This window comes from Sander lucioperca, chromosome 8 (assembly GCF_008315115.2).
Source record: "Sander lucioperca isolate FBNREF2018 chromosome 8, SLUC_FBN_1.2, whole genome shotgun sequence".
NCBI lineage: Eukaryota > Metazoa > Chordata > Actinopteri > Perciformes > Percidae > Sander > Sander lucioperca.
In genome coordinates this window covers 28,815,591-28,835,211 of record NC_050180.1, presented here as the reverse complement: position 1 = coordinate 28,835,211, position 19,621 = coordinate 28,815,591, and the positions used below count along the sequence as shown (strand labels likewise).

At 40.3% G+C, this 19,621-nt stretch overlaps 3 protein-coding genes across 3 annotated transcripts; 2 read left to right on the top strand and 1 right to left on the bottom strand.

The window, feature by feature from the left end:
- The first annotated feature begins 8,334 nt into the window (after positions 1-8,334).
- On the top strand, positions 8,335-13,708 carry slc37a4a (solute carrier family 37 member 4a). Its single transcript, XM_031290863.2, has 9 exons — positions 8,335-8,496; positions 8,694-9,374; positions 9,720-9,952; positions 10,652-10,895; positions 11,331-11,489; positions 11,601-11,686; positions 12,438-12,551; positions 12,675-12,813; positions 13,038-13,708. The coding sequence occupies exons 2-9, from the start codon at positions 9,227-9,229 to the stop codon at positions 13,202-13,204; spliced, it is 1,290 nt and encodes a 429-aa protein (XP_031146723.1). The 5' UTR covers positions 8,335-8,496; positions 8,694-9,226; the 3' UTR covers positions 13,205-13,708.
- A 112-nt stretch (positions 13,709-13,820) lies between these two features.
- Positions 13,821-15,908, bottom strand: trappc4 (trafficking protein particle complex 4). Its single transcript, XM_031290865.2, has 5 exons — positions 15,671-15,908; positions 15,157-15,331; positions 14,640-14,743; positions 14,275-14,401; positions 13,821-14,107 (listed from the first exon to the last, which is right to left on the bottom strand). Exons 1-5 carry the CDS (start codon positions 15,843-15,845, stop codon positions 14,029-14,031), a joined length of 660 nt encoding a protein of 219 aa, XP_031146725.1. The 5' UTR covers positions 15,846-15,908; the 3' UTR covers positions 13,821-14,028.
- A 28-nt stretch (positions 15,909-15,936) lies between these two features.
- Positions 15,937-18,636, top strand: rps25 (ribosomal protein S25). Its single transcript, XM_031290866.2, has 5 exons — positions 15,937-16,148; positions 16,714-16,803; positions 16,911-17,094; positions 18,379-18,489; positions 18,573-18,636. The coding sequence occupies exons 1-4, from the start codon at positions 16,146-16,148 to the stop codon at positions 18,483-18,485; spliced, it is 384 nt and encodes a 127-aa protein (XP_031146726.1). The 5' UTR covers positions 15,937-16,145; the 3' UTR covers positions 18,486-18,489; positions 18,573-18,636.
- The last annotated feature ends 985 nt before the right edge of the window (positions 18,637-19,621 follow it).

Sequence of the window (19,621 nt, the reverse complement as noted above, 5' to 3'; positions counted from 1 at the left end):
CCACTGCTTCTCTTTTGACCATTGTCATTCTGCTCAGTTGGTTGGTTTCCTCGTTTGGGAATTGCAATCGGGTGGAGTGCATCATTAAGTGTTAAATAAATCTATCATAGTTATTAGATCAAGACACCATTTCTGGGACTATTTGCACCGTGCATTAATATTGCCGCCACACCAGGGGTCATGGTCACTTTCTGCGAGATCCGGTTTCCAACTCACACTGTAGACTTTTTTCATGGCAAACATGTTGACATGTCATAGTAGGAAAAGCACAGGTGTATTCAAAACCATTAATGATGGCTGCATTCCACTTAGGAGAGGCCCTGGTATTGTGCATGCTGACTCACTGAAATAGTTTACTGGGACACTTGAGGGAATTGAGCCATCTTTAAGGTTATCAATTTCAGCTGTGCTTTTCCTACTATGACAAGTCAAAATGTCTGCTGTGAAAAAGGTCCAAGTTAAGTTGACACATTGAAATTTACATTTCACTGAACTGGCTTACAAACTTGAGTTGGAATAGTAATAACTCATGAAATTAAGTCGAAATGTCATAACTCATTATGTTAAAGGTGCTGTAGGTAGGATTGGGAAGATCCAGGACTTAGCCAACAAATTTGAACATCAACAACTTCTCAGTCCCTCCCCCCTTTCCGCTAAAGCCCAAAACGGTCTCCTAAGCCCCTCCCCCCACAAGATTGACATGCAGTTAGACACCCCCTCCCCCCCTGGCCCTGATTGGTGCATCTGAACAGGGAGCTGTGGATTATTGCAAATCGCACTACAGGCTGTAGGTGGTGCTAGAGGAGCCAGATTTTTTTTTTTTTTATTAAATTACCTGTTTCATGTAGTTCTACTGGAACATAGGGTCAGTTTCAGCAAATATGACAGAAAGTTAGTTTTATAAGTCTTACCTACTGCACCTTTAAGTGGAGGTAAATTATAGAAAACAGTTACTATAACTTATTCATCAGATCCTGTGGCTTCTCCTCCTTACTGGAACCTTAAAGAACAACAACAGTTTTCAGAGATTTCTGTTTTTGTGTGTTGTTTGAGTTTTTTTTCACTTAGACCTTTGTTACTTATTTAGTCATGAATATTTATGTTTTCAGGTGCTTTAAAGGATCAGTGTGACATTTAGAGACATATACTTTGTTAAAAAACATCAGTACTTGAATTGATTTTTGATTTTATTAGGATCCCCGTTAGCTGGTGCAGAACAGATCAGCTGCTCTTCCTGGGGTCCTCACAAAACATAAAACATTACAACAGATAAGACGTTTTCTGTGCCACATTTCAATATGTATTCAATAATTTAATAAGAAAATAAGAAAACGCAGAAGTCCAAAAAGGCAGAAATGTAATCTGTTTAACCCTCCTTGTTGTCCTTGGGTCAAATTTGACCCATTTTCAGAAAGTCTGTATCAAAAATGTGGGTTTCTTTCAACTAATTGTCAAAAAAAAATAAAGTGGATGGTTCCATATAACGTTCTTTTGTGTAAAATAGCTAAATGATCAGTTCAATACTTTCAATTAATTTGGGTATTTTATCAGATTTTATAGCATTTGGTTGAAAAAAGGTTGAAAAAAGTGACAAAAATGCTTCAAAAACGTGGGAAAAACACAAGAAAAACTTTTTCTTAAATAGACAGACATCAGAAAAAGTGACAAACTTGGTAAAAGTGACAAAAACTTGGGGAAAAAAAAAGCTTCTTCTCTTTTTTTTTTAACTTATATAAAAACTATTTTGATGTATTTCCTCTTGTCTTGTTTGAATTTAATAGCAAGTATGTTTAACATTAAAACATGATTTATAAAATCATGCCAACAATTATTAGGCTATTTTAATAGCTTAGTATTTTATGCACTAAAAAGGTATGTAAAGGCTTTAGGCTGCCCTACACGTTATTATAGGCCCAGTTTTATATGCAACTTCATTTTATACAATATATGTAGGGGGTCCCTGATCCGTCTCTCTTTCAGTTAAGGGGTCCTTGGTTTAAAAAACGTTGAAGCCCCCTTTTCTAAAGACATAAATGCATTGATGCTGATCCTGCACAGTGAGAGGAGACAGTATACCAGTGTTCTGAACTTCTTTCAGCCTGTGACCCTTTAAAATAAAGCAGCATACTCTTGTGTCCTCTAATCACAAGCTTTTTAGTGTGTACATAGCTTTCTAAAGGATCTTGCAGAAAGGCGGTCTGTCTGTCATTGTTTTTAAATCGTTTTAGGACCCAGATTTTTTATGATGACATTGTTGTTTGAATATGATGAGTGAAAGTGTGTCTATGTTTTTTATTTGTTATTGTCTTTGTATTTATTTTGAAACCACGCTGCTGCCACTTGCCAGGACACTCTTGTAAAAGAGATTTGTAATCTCAAGGAGTTTTTATCCTGGTTAAATAAAGGTTTGAATGAATGAATAGATGAGCAGTGTCCCCTCTCAGATAGCTTGATGTATTTGAAGGTTTTGTGGGAAAAGTAAATGTGATTTTGTGCTACATTTCTTTTTGTCCCGCTATTATGACTCAAAATTGTCTTGGGACCCCATGGGAATCACTACTGCATGTTGTTGTGCAGAAGGCCTGTCGGTGGATGAAATTTGCAGTCCACCATCTGCAATTTAGAAGTACACAAATAAAGGTATTTGTTGTTTTAATTAAACATCAGTAACTGATAGACCTGAATATAAAAAAGTAATTTAAAAAAACTGTAATGACACATAGGCTAGATTCAATTAATCTAAGATACTCTGGCCAATGAGTTTCTCAAATAAAATAAATCCTTAAAGCTGCACTGATCAATATTTTGTATTATTAACTACGGAAATAAATGACTAGGTATAATGAAAAAGGGGTTGCTCGTAGTGACAAAGTTGTTCAGTTCTAAGAAGCGTTTTTAGCAACTTCCAGGTCATTTCTTATATTTCGTAGCCTACAACTTTACTGTTTTGGTTCACTCTCACTGCTCTCTTCAGCACAATTTCCATCAGCAGCAGGCAGCTGTTTTAAGTGAAGAAAGTTCTGATAAAGCCACCTAACCCGCACCAAGTGACAGAGAGAAACAGTTACAACTAGCGGGTGAACATAGTTGAGCATTCAGCAGCTAAAAAGCCAGATATTGCTCTCACGAGTAGGCCTGTCGCGATAGTCAATACATGGACTTATCGCACGATATATGGAAATGAGCTCGGTAGCTTTTGGTGACACAATATATTGCAGTTGATAATTTGTATAATTGAACATAAAGATTTATTCATTTTGACATACAAATGAATGTTACCAACATTTTAATCGTAGATCGTCTGCTTTCTGTCTCGGAGGAAGAGGCGTGGCTCAGGCATATCATTAAAGGTGCAGTAGGTAAGACTTATAAAACTAACGTTCTGTCATATTTGCTGAAACTGACCCTATGCTCCAGTAGAACTAAAGCAGGTAATTAAAAAAAAAAAAAAATCTGGCTCCTCTGGCACCACCTACAACCTGTAGTGTGATTTGCAAAAATCCACAGCTCCCTGTTCAGATGCACCAATCAGGGCCAGGGGGGGTGTCTAACTGCATGTCAATCACTGCTCATGCACACACATTCATTCTCCCTTTTTGGCTAAGTCCTGGATCTTCCCAATCCTGCCTACAGCACCTTTAAACCAAAAACTACATGTATTAAAATCATAGGATTTATTGATTATTCCTAAAACAAAAAAGTAAACTTACCAAATAATTCAAGTTTGTAGCTGATTTGACAATAACCAGTGTATATTCTAAAGCATTTCTTCTTCATAAAACTTTGAATTGCAGCTGTGTTTGAAAGGCTCTGTGACACTAAATAAACCTGTTTGGTCTTAAAGTCTAAAGCTACATGAGACTCGTAGTAAACCTGCAAAATGTCCCTGAAAGAAATGCTCCCGTGTTGTTAATTTAATTATTTTCTTCGGATGACCAACATGTACCTCCAGACAAAAACCTATATTTAGTATATTATATTTAACATATAAAATAATTTGAGCTAACTTATATTTTGGGGGTTTAGGATGCAAATGAGCGTTTGTCCCCTGATTTATACATCAAACTATATTACACATGACTGTAGTGCAACTTAACATTTAAACAACAATAGACTAGCTCAACTTAACCAAATTTCCTCAACAGCAACTAGGATTAATTAAAGAAAACCACAAACAAGGTCCTGGTTTTATACCCACGGCAAACGAGCGAACTTGTTAAAACCGGCTCACAGCCCACAACAAAAGAGGGAGATGCACAGCAACGTAACAATAATAAAGTGACATTTATTAAATAATGATGCAAACAAGAGAATGATGAGGTGTGATTGTCAGTATCAGTGATGAATGAAGGTGTATGGATGTAATGGAGAATGTGAGGTGCATGTTGTCAGTAGTTAACAAAGAGAAAACTCAAACAGAGAGAAAACATGTTGGTGCGCAGTTGGGAGAATGCGGCCGCCTGGTCTTGGGGCAGGCGGGGTTAAATAGTCTGGGAGGACCGGCCAGGTAACCACAGTCATCTCATTATCTCCTCCGCTCCACCTGCAAGTTAACAAGACAAACCACAGTACACATGTACGACAGGCCCAGGGCCGTCACACCAACAAACATGACATCATTTTTATGCATTTATTTTAAAAGATTATTTGTGTAGCTAGTGTTTGTGTGTATGCAGTAGTTATTATACAGTTGTGAGGACTAGTTTCAGTTTTCTCACATTGCCACAGGATTTGCTCTCCTAGTCACTGTACCCTCCCGAGTTAACCCATGTGGCTGTGGGGTTGCCTTCTTCCGCCTTCCCTTCTCACACCAACTTCTTCTGCCTGCACCGCCGTTGGGGTCTTCACTATTTACCCATAGCTGGGGCTATCTACCCATAACTGGGACAGTGGTTGACGGGTATTAGGGCGTTTCCACTCACCAATGGGCCTGCATGCCACGTCTCTGGGGCCCACTGCTGCTCCGAGATCCTGTACAACTTAGCCTGGAACCACAAGGGACCAGTTACCATGTGTGTGTGTACGAGATCTTGGCAGTGGAGAGGCTATGTACCGGCTGAGGAGGCTTACACACTCGGCTCCTCTTTTCGCCCCTGAAAACAAAGGGCTATCTGGTGGCAGTAGCTGAAAGCAGAGAGTGGCAAGCAGAAGCAGCATGCACTAACTACAAGCACTACTACTCCAACACTACTGCACTGATGCATCACACGCCCTGCGTGCAAACGCGCACACACACACACACACACACACACACACACACACACACACACACACACACACACACACACACACACACACACACACACACACACACACACACACACACACACACACACACACACACACACACACACACAGACAAACAGACCCACCCACACACAGACAGACAGACAAACAGACAGACCCACACACACACACACACACACACACACACACACACACACACACACACACACACACACACACACAGACAGACAGACCCACCCACACACAGACAGACCTACACACACACAGACAGACAGACCTACAGACAGACCCACCCACACACAGACAGATAGACCCACCCACACACAGACAGACAGACCCACGACAGACAGACAGACTCACCCACACACAGACAGACAGACAGACAGACAGACCCACCCACCCACAGACAGATAGACCCACCCACACACAGACAGACAGACCCACGACAGACAGACAGACCCACCCACACACACAGACAGACAGACAGACAGACAGACCCTCCCACAGACAGACAGACCCACACAGACAGACAGACAGACCCACACAGACAGACAGACAGACACTATACAAGTACAAATGCATTTTCTTTTCCTCAGCCAGGCAGAAGCTTTTTGTACCACTTCTTCTTCTTTGGCTTTTGCATTATCTGGCTCTGAAGATCTACCAGCTGGGACCTCATGGTGCTCTCGGTCCTGTCCCACTCCTGCTCTTTTTCCTGCTGAGTCAGCTTCAGGCTTTCTGTGGCCTGAAGGAGGGATGCCTTGTCCTCCTTCCACTGGTTGAGATTACTCTCCAGCTGCTGCTCAGTCTTCTTCAGAGCAGCCATGAGGTTCTTGTTGCTTTTGTCCTGCATCTCCAGCTGGGCTCTATGGGAAGCCTGGGATCTTTCCAGTATCTCCTTTGCCTCCTCGTCCTGTTTTAGGAGAGCTTCCTCAATCTTGCTCAATTTATCCTTTAGCTCCTGAGCTTGAGCCCTCTCAACCTCCAGATAGCTCTCCAACTCTAACTCCACGTTGGTCTTAGCTACTGCGAGCGTCTGTCTTTCCTTACAAAGCTCAATCTTCTGAGTCTCCACATTGTTTTTAAGGGCCTCCTTCTCTCCCTTCATCTGCTCCAATTTGACTTTCAGGTCTTCAGTAATGAAGTACTGCAGGTCGAGATCTTTCTGGGCTTTTCGCAGCCTGTTGCTGAGTTTTCCCAGCTGGGTTTTCAGATACTGTGTTTCCCCAGGTGGGGAGTGGACACGTTCAGCCAGAGCCTCATCCAGCTGGGCTCTATGGGAAGCCTGGGATCTTTCCAGTATCTCCTTTGCCTCCTCGTCCTGTTTTAGGAGAGCTTCCTCCATCTTGCTCAATTTATCCTTCAGCTCCTGAGCTAGAGCCCTCTCAATCTCCAGATAGCTCTCCAACATCATGTTGGTGGTCTTACCTACCGCGAGCATCTGTCTCTCTTTACGAAGCTCGATCTTCTGAGTCTCCACATTATTTTTAAGGTCCTCTTTCTCTCCCTTCATCTGCTCCAATTCGACCTTCAGGTCTTCAGTAATGAAGTACTGCAGGTCAAGATCTTTTTGGGCTTTTCGCAGCCTGTTGCTGATTTTTCCCAGCTGGGATTTCAGATACTCTGTTTCCCTGGGTGGGGAGTGGACACATTCAGCAAGCTGAACTTTCAAGTCACACATCTCCCTCTGCATCAGCTTTTTGTCATGGCTCAAAGTGCTGCCCTCTCTCTGTTGTTGGAGCTGATCGAGGACATTGGCCAGCAAGTCCTCTCGGATTATCAGGTGAACTCTTCCCTCAGATTCACATTGGGTGAGCCTCGCCTCGCTGTCCTTCAGTTCACGCCGTACTTGTTCTTCAAGTGAACTGAGATAGAAATTAATTTGCGGTTCAATCTCTCTGGAGTGGAATTCCATGTTTTCCAACTTGGTATTCTGCTGGACCAGTGTCTTCTCTCTTGTTGCAATGTGCACCTTTGGATTGTCACAGTCAAATGACTCTCTGATACAAACTGCTGTCTGAGTGAATTTGTGTCAGAACTAAAGTTGGGTCCCAGTATTCATAGTGTGTCGTTATGACAACAACAACATGTATTCTTATGTTTTCAATCCAAATGGTTATTGATTCTATTCCATTCTATCTTTGATTCTATTGTTGCTATTGTTTGTTTATGTTTGAATATACAGTATGAATGTTATGATTTCTGATGATTCCTAAAATATGGCAAAGAAAGAACACTTTACGAAATATGGAAAGGAAAAAGATGGATGTCTTTGCACAAGAGCAGTACACCCAAGTATGCGCCAGTTGGGACGCCATTTTCTCTAACTCCAATAACCATGTGCGTTAAGCAACTACCTATTATTTAAGATTTGCATTTACCACAATAAAACATTTTTTTTTTCTTTTATTCAAACTGTCCAACACTTTTTATGTTGGATTTGAAAAGCCGTTTAGCGCCTGCTCATGTTTATCTTGTACATGTTAAAAGTTGTCGTAAAGGAAGCGAAATATGAAGCTATCCCTATCCCTCGCTGCTGCAACAGTAAGAATTTCCCCATTGTGGGAATAAAGGGCTTTTCACACGGGGAGCGACACTTCACCTGCATAGTCGCGTGGATCTGCGGGATCTCACTCCTCGTGTGAAGGACAATTCACAAACATGTCATGTCACTGAGTGGCATGACATGTTTTCTGTTTTTAGCTATTTCTATTTCTATTCTGTTGTATATGTTATAGGGTTATCTATCATATCTACTATACTATCATATGTAAATATGTACATACAGTATATAAATACATTATCTAATGATGTTTTACAGTTTATTTAGTTTGACCTTTTGTTTGATCATAATTACTGATAAAATAAGACACATTCTATTCTATTTGTCTTACTAGTATATCAGTAATTATGATCAACCAAAAGGTCAAACAAATGATAGAATTATGTTATGCAGTTTTACAGTTTTTCATCTATTTGCCACACAATCCATTTACATATGGGGGCTTCCGTGTACCGTCTTCCAATGGCACCTTTTGCCACCCCTTGTCAAATTTTCTAGATCCATTACTGATGGATGTATAGCTCTACCATGGATGTATGCCTTGACATGAACCGCAGCTGTACCATAGACTGTAAAAAAGAGCTACAGTGAAAACTAAGGCAATGTTATTTTGCAAAAACGTCCAACAGGCAAACAGCTCGGAGGTGAATAACCTACCTACACAGAAAAGTGGAAGTGGACATGAGGTATCAGAGTGGTTTACTTCCACGATTGTTTTTTGTAGAATATGTATGCCTTACATTTATTATTATTATTATTTATTTATGTTTACAGTGATATGTCATGCCTTATTTACATTCACTTGACCATAACCCACAAATACTGTGTACTCTCTCTTTTGCAATTTTGAACACATTTTGTACACACTATTTCTGTCTGATAGGTCTTTTGCTGTTAAAGATCACCACACACCCTCATTTAGGAGAGGATCCTCCCCCTGGTCTACTTTAACTATTGGACTCCACAGTAAATCATTAACCACATCAATCTGAGGACTCCTTCCATAACGTCCCCAGATTAACAAACAGCTACAGATGAAAAGAACACACCAGATCATTGTTCAAGTAGAAGGTCCCTTTTTTTTATATAAATAGGTGCCTAAAAAAAACAGATCATACACAGCGTTGATGTCACAAACTGATTAATTTCCTTTTCCAGCCCCTCTGGCTGGCCTGCAGCACATGGTAACAACCCAGATTAAATCTGCTCCAGGGCAGAGAAGTTGACCATTAACCTCCCCTACTGATTGCGTGCACATCTCTCCTTGTAAGCAGCTGATTCTATATACTGGATCCTGTAGCAAAGTTCACTGTCACAGGCTGCAGAAGTCTGTCAAACGGCAGGAGCTTGCTCCTTCCTCTGGATTTGTCCTCTGTTCTTTCAGTTTTTGCCATTTATAGGACTAAATCTGCAGCCATGGCTACAGCAAGTTATGGATACTACCGAGGCACTATATTTCTGGCCATGTTTGTAGGCTACACACTTTACTACTTTAACAGAAAGACTTTCTCCTTTGTGATGCCTTCTATAATGCAAGAAATAAAGATGGATAAGGATGACCTGGGTATGAGACTCTTGATTTTGCATTAACTTTATGCTTGATTGTCATGTTTTGCACATTTTCTACATAAGAAGGCACGTAAATCACAATTATTGCTGTTACAGTACGTAGGTAGCATTTTTCATTATACTTTTTTTTTACTTGACATTTGTAAAAATCTAAAGCTGGATGAATTATTAAGCCCCATGACATATTGATACATTCTTGGTAGACTCTAAATTACAGGTACACTTCTAATATGCATTATATATTAGCTGTGTGCCAGAGATATTTCGGACAAGAAAAATCTTGCTAGAAGTTTTATCTGCTCTGTGTAAACTCCTCTTCTCCTGCCCTCCATTTGTTCAGGCATGATCACCAGCAGTCAGTCTTTGGCCTATGCTATCAGTAAGTTCATCAGTGGCGTGCTTTCAGACCAGATCAGCGCCCGCTGGCTCTTCTCTATTGGCCTGTGCATGGTGGGAGGCATCAATGTGGTTTTCTCCTGGTCCTCCACTGTCGCCGTCTTCTCTGCCCTGTGGTTTCTCAACGGCCTGGGCCAGGGCCTTGGCTGGCCTCCCTGTGGCAGAGTGCTGCGCAAGGTACCGAGCCACAAGCCAGTATCAGTGCTGCAATATAGTGACATCAAATTCAAAATGTTTCTTTTTCTTTCCTGTATTATTAAGTTCAAATAGGCACCATAATACAACTAATTATGAACTGAACTGGGTTCATTTATAGGTAGAAACACAATCCAAATCAGATACACGCAGAGCACAAAAATAAGGAATTAGAATGTGTTATTTATAAGGAATTGTAACACTTAAATCCTCAGATAATCCTCATCAGGACTGTTTGGGTGTGGTAAAACAACCCCACCACTGTAGACCCATTTTATTTAAATGTTGATAAATCCTGATTGGATTTGGCAGAAAACAGAGTGTTGATGTAAGATGCCAACTCAAATATGTTTTTAGGGGTTTTACTATCTTTGAATGAAACAATAATTTGCTTTACCTCAATACAGTTTCAGCATTCCTCAATATTCACCAGTGGATGTTTACAATGCATTTAAGCCTAAGAGATGAAACCGGTGTTATAATGTATGAATGAAAAGTTCCTCCTTCCCATGTTTGACCTCACTAATTTGTAGCCATTATGCAACTGTCAAATGACCACCATTTAGTTAGTACCTGCTGTCAATTTAAGAATTCGATTTTACCTGTATTTTAAAGGCAAGAAAATGAGACTTCTTGTCAACTCATGATTTCATACCATTATTTCCTCTTCTCCACTGTCAGTGGTTTGAGCCCTCACAGTTCGGGACATGGTGGGCGATTCTGTCCTGCAGCATGAATCTGGCTGGCAGCTTGGGCCCCATTATTGCCACAGTGCTGACACAGAGTTACAGTTGGAGGACGATACTGTCGGTATCTGGAATGATTTGTGTGGTGGCCTCCTTTTTCTGTCTGCTGTTCATCAAGAATGAGCCCAAAGAGGTGGGGCTGCCCAACATAGAGGCAACAGTCAAGAAGAGCAAAGGAGGTGAGACTGACTTACTGAATGATTCATAATAATTCTTCAGTTTGATAACAACCACAATTTTTTTTGCCACTACCCTTTCTCTGACTGTGACTGAATTAGGCACAATATATTTGTTTAAACATAGGCAATACTCTGTTAACATATAGCTGTGCAGTGTCCAGATGTGTGTGTGTGTGTGTGTGTGTGTGTGTGTGTGTGTGTGTGTGTGTGTGTGTGTGTGTGTGTTTTTGCATGTGCCTCTTGTGTTGTGTGACTAAAGGTCAGTGACTCGTGGACTCTGTACTCAGTCTGCCCCTCACATGCTAAATGTGTGAGCTGTGTCTAGTTCACGCACAGGCAAAGTGAGAAAGAGCATTAATCTGATCAGAAGCAGAAATCCTTCCCATCCCCACATCAGTATAATAATACTCTGTCTTCTGGCTGCTTCCTGTTCAGGATCCTCCAGTAATGAAAGCACCCTGTCCGAGTTCCTGCTGTCACCTTACCTGTGGCTGCTATCTATGTCCTACCTGGTGGTGTTTGGGGTGAAGACGGCTTGCACCGACTGGGGCCAGCTGTTTCTCATTCAGGACAAGGGCCAGTCTCCACTTATGGGTAATGGAAAGTTGGTAGAGGAGACACCTCCAATTTCTGTTGATAAATATGCTTAGAGTTCACTTTTTTCAGCTTATTATTTCTTGTAATTCACTGTATTCTTCTTCATAGGTAGCTCATACATGAGTGCCCTGGAGGTTGGAGGCCTGTTGGGCAGTCTCGCAGCAGGTTACCTCTCTGACAAAGCGGTGGCCAAAGTGAGTTTGCATATAGTACACATATGAAAGATTTTAAATATTTTTTGTCATGCAGCTTTAATTATAGCTGTTTCCCACAATATGGTCAAACTCATCCTACCTCAGCCTCTGTCGGTTTTGTTTTTTATTTGGGAAATGGTGTGGGTGTTCTATAAGTACGCGTGCTGCCCTAAGGGGTCCATTCAGGTAAATTCTTTCTGCAAATTTGCCTCCACAATCAGGTATGTGCACCAGAACTGACGTTACCATTTAGCCAATCTATTCCCTGCAAAGAAAGATAATACGCAGTGGTATTGTTTGCACCATAACTTTCATGGAGGTAGTGTACATGTCAGGGAAGTTCATGATTACTAAACCACAACACATTGATTATTTCTGGATTGCCTAGGTCTTCCCTCCTATTTACACAATATAACTTCATATCTGTTGTTTTTGTAAGATGCAAATTAAGCATCATCTTAGTTACTCCTGAGCCTACACAATAAACAATAAGGTCATATATGTGATATGTCATGTCATATATTACTGATTAGCACAGAGGGGAACTGCGTCTGTGACTCAGTACGCACAAGGTAAAAATGTTAGTACCACCTCACTAATATTGTATGGCACCACTTCTTTGCACATTCCAAGTCTTGTCATGATGTCTCACGGCCCTATAAATGACAATATATTTTCTCTGCTTTTTGGTCTCCAACAATAGAAACCAGTAAAACCAACTTCTCTTTACATATGTCCTTATTTTGTACAGCAAGGCATGAGAATATATGGCAATCCCCGTCATTTCATCCTGATCTGCATGATGGCTGGAATGTTTGTATCCATGTACCTGTTCAGAGTCACAGTTACTCCTGACAGCTCAAAGGTATCTGTTCTAACACTGACGTCCCATTAGACAAAAATGTATTACTGAGAGATTATTTAATGTGGCACACTGCATGTCAGACTTTGTCATGCTCATGGCCGTACCTCTCATTTGTACTTTCAGGTGTGGATACTCAGCTTGGGTGCTGCTTTCGGTTTCTCCTCTTACGGACCAATAGCGTTATTTGGAGTTATAGCCAATGAGAGTGCCCCATCTAACTACTGTGGGACATCACATGCAATTGTTGCCCTGATGGCCAACGGTAAGTTGATTGGTTTTCATTTCAGAATCATCACATTGTGCATCAACTACACATATGGAGCCTGACATACAGCTGTTACTGCTAAATGCCTTTATGCTAATAATACAAATACAAACCAATAGTTTCTTCGTTATACTTTTTACTTGGTTTAGTTTATATATTGTAAGATACACTTTTTATATTCTCTAATCTTTGAAAAACTTATCCATTTGTGTTCTCCTCAGTCGGTGGCTTCCTGTCTGGACTACCATTCAGCACCATTGCCAAGCACCACGGCTGGGAAATGGCCTTCTGGGTAGCAGAGATCACCTGTGCCATCACCACTGTTGGATTCTTCCTGCTGCGCAACGTCCGAACCAAGATGGGTCACGTGTCCAAGAAGGCCAACTAAAACATATATTACCCCTCATCCTCTGCACCCGAGGATACTTTGAGCCATCATTGTATTTTCATATTATTCTTTTTTGATTTTTTTTTTTTTATACCACATTATTTTCTGTCTTACAGGACATAAACATAAATTAAGCTCAGATAAGTTGAATGCTTTTTCTTCAAAAACCTGTTCTGGAAGGTGTTTATCTACATACAGTATTTACAGTATGTAAAAATGGCACCAATAACTCAAGGGAATGTAAATGCCTTTATATGTATGTCATTTAATGAAATGTGGCAAAAACACAACTAGAATAAGGTTTTCTCCCCAAAGGCCACTGCAGCATTACATTGATAAGAGCACAAAACTGGAACCTGGTTTAGAAACTAGTATATAATACAATATCTGTGTTAAAATGAATTGATTTACAAGACATACACATCTTTTTTTCTAGAAGGCAAAATGTGTATTCTTTCTTATGAGAACAGTCAAAATCTTGAATAAATGATACTTTTGTTATTACGGTTTTTTTTTCAGCCACATTCATAGTTTATGCTCAATGCCCGAAAGACTATAGTTAGGTCACTCATTAATTCGATATACTGTATATGCAGCCAAAAAACATATATGAAACTTTTAAAGACAGTATGGTATTTAATCTTCAAGTATTTACAAAACATAACGTATTTACAATGTGGTAATTGCCAGTCCGATACCAACTTGATAAAAGAAAATCCACTTGTTTTTTTCCCCCACCAACTGAACTTAAACCACCCTCATATGAAGTCAGTGAATCTGTTGTGGTTAGAAATCAGAGCATCTTCTATCTAGTCTTCTCTAGCTCAAGATCCAGCTCCAAAGTTGCCAGCTTTCTCTGCAATCTCCAGTGCACCCTTCAGATTCTGGTCAAAGAGTTCACACCTGGAAATCAAAAATGTACAGTGATAGCAGAGGACACACACAATTGGATGTGTGAGTGTTGACACTTGATATGTAATCTGAAATGTAACAAGTACTAAATACAAATTTTAAGACAGATAAAAACACCACAGATTGAAAGGCAACATCATCCTGATTCTTTCTATTACCTGATTGGCATTTCCAGAGAATAAAACGGGTTCTTGAGGGCAAAATCTGAATAGATCTCATAAATCTTCCTCAATAGGGCATCGATACCAGATTGTCGAGGGTCCGCCAGCACAATAAACTTTATCCCTGAAAGAACAGAGAAATGAGAAAGACATCAGTTTACTACTGTCAAGCATACAATAGGTGAACTTGTCATGTTGAGGGGTCATTTAATAAGGATGTTACTGAGTGGGTGGATTTATTTTTTTTATTTATTTTTTTTAAATGGGACTCAATATCACCGTCTGCTTTTTTTTTTTTCTTCTAATGGCTTATTGCGTGGGTCTTTGTTTCGCCTACAGTAACACTCACTTACACTACTGACCTGTGAGAGTCTGGAAGCAGTGGAGTTTGAAGACGTCTGTTTCTAGCATCTCAATCCCTGAACTGCCAACGTCAGGAGACAGCTGTGAACCTATAGCAAACAACCTGGGTAGCAACACAAAAATAGGCAATTTATGCTTGGGACCAGGATCAGTAAGCCGATATCAAACATGGAGCCAAGCACAGATGAAGTACTTTGGGGAAGAGATGCAGATGCATATAATTAAACTGAATAAAGCCTTTTCCTTAATTTAAATGTGCACAAGCTTAAAAAGGACGAAGGTCTCTTATAGATATGAATTAATGTGTCTTTACAGCATCTCATTACTGTACATGAGAGGAATGATCAGTATCAGTTCCAGGTAGGGGGATTTAGCACTAGAATTGGATTGGTACTCAGTATTGGCAGAGCCCTGAGTTTGGGTATCAGAATTGGAGTCAGGGTAGAAAAAGACAGATCTGTTTGACCCTAGTTAGAAACACATTAGATCTCCCTGTCAAACATGGATATGACTTACGAGTGGAACATGGATGCCAGCATCAGCTTCTCATTGGAGCTCAGGCGTGCCCGACCAAAGCGAATAGACACTGGGTAATTTGAGGGATCCTTTAAATATTCAAGGGTGTCCTTTCCGTCTGCTGTGTTTTTGCCAAGCACATCAACTCCATTAATGGACAGTACTGCATGGCCCACTGGAGATTGACAACACGATACAGTTTAGAGTCAGACTTTGAGAAGTAACGCAGCCTAATGATGAAATACTTACGCTACAGAACATCCTAATGAATTTCCACATATGTACAATAAGGCTACTTTCAATGTAAAATGAATTATGAAGACCGAGAGACAGAGTAGGGACATTTTAGCAAATCAATAGAACTATCCAAATACCTGCAATCTAATTAAGCGCCTGGCATAGATGACCTGTCCGTTTATTAACACATTAACTTGATTTGTTTAGGTTTTAAGTCTTGACTGACGGTAGCTAGCGAAATGAACTGACGTAACGTTACTATGCTCTAAAACATTACCTCTGATTCCGTCCCGTTGTCCAAAAGATACGACGACCTTTTCATCGTGGTGCTTCAGCACTAAATCTAAAGGATAGCTAAATGTTTTCTCGGCCTCCGCTCTCGGGACATAATTGTCATATTGGTAAATTAAACCTCCAGCCTTGTTCACCACATACACACTAAAGATCACCATCTTTGCAACGTCCTACTCAGCTGACAAAAGTGTCACGTGACCTTAACGTGTCGAGTTAATTTTTTTGCTAGTTTGTCTTTTTGATTATTTGTTATCTAAGTATTGATATCAAACATACTGATATAATTGCTATGTGGCAGTTTGGTGAGCCAAAAAAAATTCTCAAAATTATTTAAGACAACAAAACACGGAAAAACTCAGTTTCCCATAACTCCCTAATCCATTTCCGCATATACGGGTTGTCTAAGGGGCTCTCGCACGGGTGAACTTCCTTTCGCTCCGACATCTTGACGAGGAAACATGGTGAGCATAGTTATTACACGTTTTGTCGAAAGAAATTAAACGAAATCCATGTTTCTGTTACTTATGTCGAGTTATAATTATTCGGATTAATTGATGATAGCAATGTGATTTCCTACGCTGTGTCAAGAGTGTGTGGATGAAGCATGACGTTGTTAAATTTCACTCATTAAGCGGCTGGCTGGCTAGTTAGCTCCACCATGCTTTAATGCTACACTGGTTAACGTTAGAGCAAATGAGCCCAACAATTCCACATAAAGAACTATATAAATGTACACATGACGCTTAACATTCATGGCCTACTAGCTAGCTAACGTTACAATAGTACGTTTATTTTAACAATGAAAATAACCAATGCTAATCGTGAGGCTTAAAACGCTTTATGAGGATGCAGACAAGGCCAACCCATGCCGGCCAGCCGAGTTAACCTCAGGCTGCTGCTATTGTCTCCATTACCTCAACGTTACTGCAAAAGCATCCTTATACTTAGATACTGACGTGTCCCACATGTAGCCCCAGTTTGAGTGTCAAACTGTGTGAAGCGTTATAACTTGTCTTCTGTTTTCAGCCTCCCAAGCAGGATAAGAAGAAGGACTCTGGGAAGTCCAAGAAGGACAAGGACCCAGTCAACAAGTCCGGAGGCAAAGCCAAGAAGAAGGTATGCAGTATTGGCCTTTCACATATGTTGTGTTGAATACTTTTTGATCAAGTCTACTATAGAGCTTTCCTAATCATAGCAACAATATTCTGTGTGATTCTGAGCAGAAGTGGTCCAAGGGAAAAGTAAGGGATAAGCTCAACAACCTGGTCCTCTTCGACAAGGCAACCTACGAAAAGTTGTACAAAGAAGTCCCAAACTACAAGCTCATCACCCCCGCTGTTGTGTCTGAGAGGCTGAAGATCCGTGGCTCCCTGGCCAGGAACGCCCTCCAGGAGCTACTTTCCAAAGGTGAATTTGTCTGCTCCATAGGGGGCTATGGGTGCACACTGGATCAGACAAAATATCTGCATCCAAATCAAATATATTTGCGTTTGGGTTAACACATTGGGAGATGGCCTTGATATGATGCCACTGGCCAGGGTGTGGTTTGCACCTACCACACATCTTCTGGTTGTGTATATTCTCAGTTTTGGTTCAGGTAAACATTTTGTATGACTGTTTAATTGCTACACTTATTGCATTGTTTAGATTTTTAAAGTTGTTTTTTTGGGGTGAAAAGTGGAATTTATCCAAAAGGGCAGAACAATATGTCCACAAACATTTACAATGAATGTTTTATCGCCTTGTAAAAGTGGATCCAGGGGAAACGTTAATAGGAGTTATCTCATCTACCAGAATACATCTTTTGCATTAGAGGTGGAGATGGTTCTAACAGCAGCAATAACATGTTTTGTCATCTACAATATTGCAATGCTACATTAAGCTCATCCCATCATTGTCTCAGAATCATCAGCACTGCACGTTGGCTGTCGTAACATTTATAAAGGCTCACGCTACATATCCATGCCTAAGTGTTTTTGACAGATGTTCCAAAATACGTGATATGCATGGTTCATTTTTTGAAAACCGTTAGACTCCCCCCTTTGAAGTATTTAAAGTATGAATTGCTAGATGAAAGCAAGAAGTATAAAAGTGAATGCTATTTCAAAAGTTATAGTAAGTAGCGTAAGTCACGCAAACTGTAACGATATCTAATGGTGAACTTTTGATCAGTGTCTTTCTATAAGCCACCTGTAACGAACAGTTTGCTAAGTGTTTGCTTTATTTTTTTTTAAACTGAAGTAGGAACTTGGAATGAATCAGGTTAGCCTTCACATTTCAGTGACATCTCATTGGCACTCAAATAGGCTACGGTTATGACCCTTGAAACATTCTCTTTATAATTACTGGTGCCAAAATTAATTTGTTAAACTGCAGTTCATTTCTCCATGTCGAAAGGTTGTGGTCATACTGATTTTTGAGATGCAATGCCTGGATCAACTGCGTAGCTGAAATGCATATGCTTGTACTTTTTCTATAATATGAGTATACAAATGGCTCAGAAGATGGATCTTTTAACTCTGTGAACCTTAGGCATTTAGATACTTTTCACTGTGATATTTAAAATGATCTGTTACACAGGTTTACTGGTCAAGTGAGTTTCAGTGCAGGATAACTAAAATAAGTCAACATGAAAAGGTTGTGGGTAAAAATGAGAATATGCTCACAGAACATGGTCCTGTTGTCTTCCAGGCATGATCAAACTGGTGTCCAAACACAGAGCACAGCTGATTTACACACGTAACACCAAGGGTGGAGATGAGGAGGCGGCAGCAGATAAAGCAGCAGAGAAAGCATGATCAGGTACAACAGAAACTGCACATCTGCCTGAGTTTTTCTTTGTTTTTGCTCCATCCGCTGACCTACAGCTTTTTTCTGTCTTGTAGGTTCTCCTGTTTCCTCTGATGAGCCGTTTGTAATAAAAGGTGAATAAAAACTGTAAAGACAAAATCACAGCTGTGTATTTGTTTACTGTTCATGTGTCAGTAACTGGATTACCTACTAGTTTGGTCATTTCTGCAACTATATGAAAAATCCAGTGGTCAAACATAGGGTTGCAAAATTCTGGGAATTTTCAAAGTTGGAAACTTTCCATGCGAATTAATGGGAATAAAGTGAATATTTTTAATATTGCTTGTTATAATACTGTTAGTCTAGAACAGGGAACTTAAATGCACATCATAATCTTGGTTAAAACAACCTGATTTAATGCAACTTCAGTTGAATGTCCTCCCTATATTCGTCAATGACATGCACACACGCAGTAATCAGCATAGGCTACTACATGCCAACATTTAGTTTTTAAGATACTACATGCCAACATTTAGTTTTTAAGATACTACATGCCAACATTTAGTTTTTAAGATACTGGAGTGTTTTTTTTTTGGGGGGGGGGTGTAATACATAACCCATTGCTATTAACCTATGTGTTTTAATTGTATAGCCCATTTGTTCTTGATAGGCTGGAAACAATAGTGCTGATGGTTAGCTTAGCACACATAACCATAGTAAATCAAAGGCAGCATGCTAGCTACCTTCATATGTTCAGCTAAAGGTCAGTGGTTTGGGCTACTGCAGGACTATTGAGGCCACACCCACTGCACAGATCAGTTCTCATACCTGCAAACTAGTCGCTTTTCGGTGAAAATCGCCGTTTTGAATGGGGAAATGTCATCCGTGTGAATCGTGTAGATCCAAAGAGTTTTTACTTGGGGGGGGGGGGGGGCTTAACGACCGTTCTCTACCGGACCGAATAGCAACTCGGATTTCAGTGCCTTATTTAGGTGCCACTTAAATGCCTGCGCTTCTCTCTGATGCTCCGAAAACAGACATTAGAGGGATCTGAAACGTTGCCGCACGGGACGCTAGTCAACATTACACCTGACAGCAGCTAATGTTAGCCTACCGTTAGCTAGCAGCTGGAGTAAACACGGTT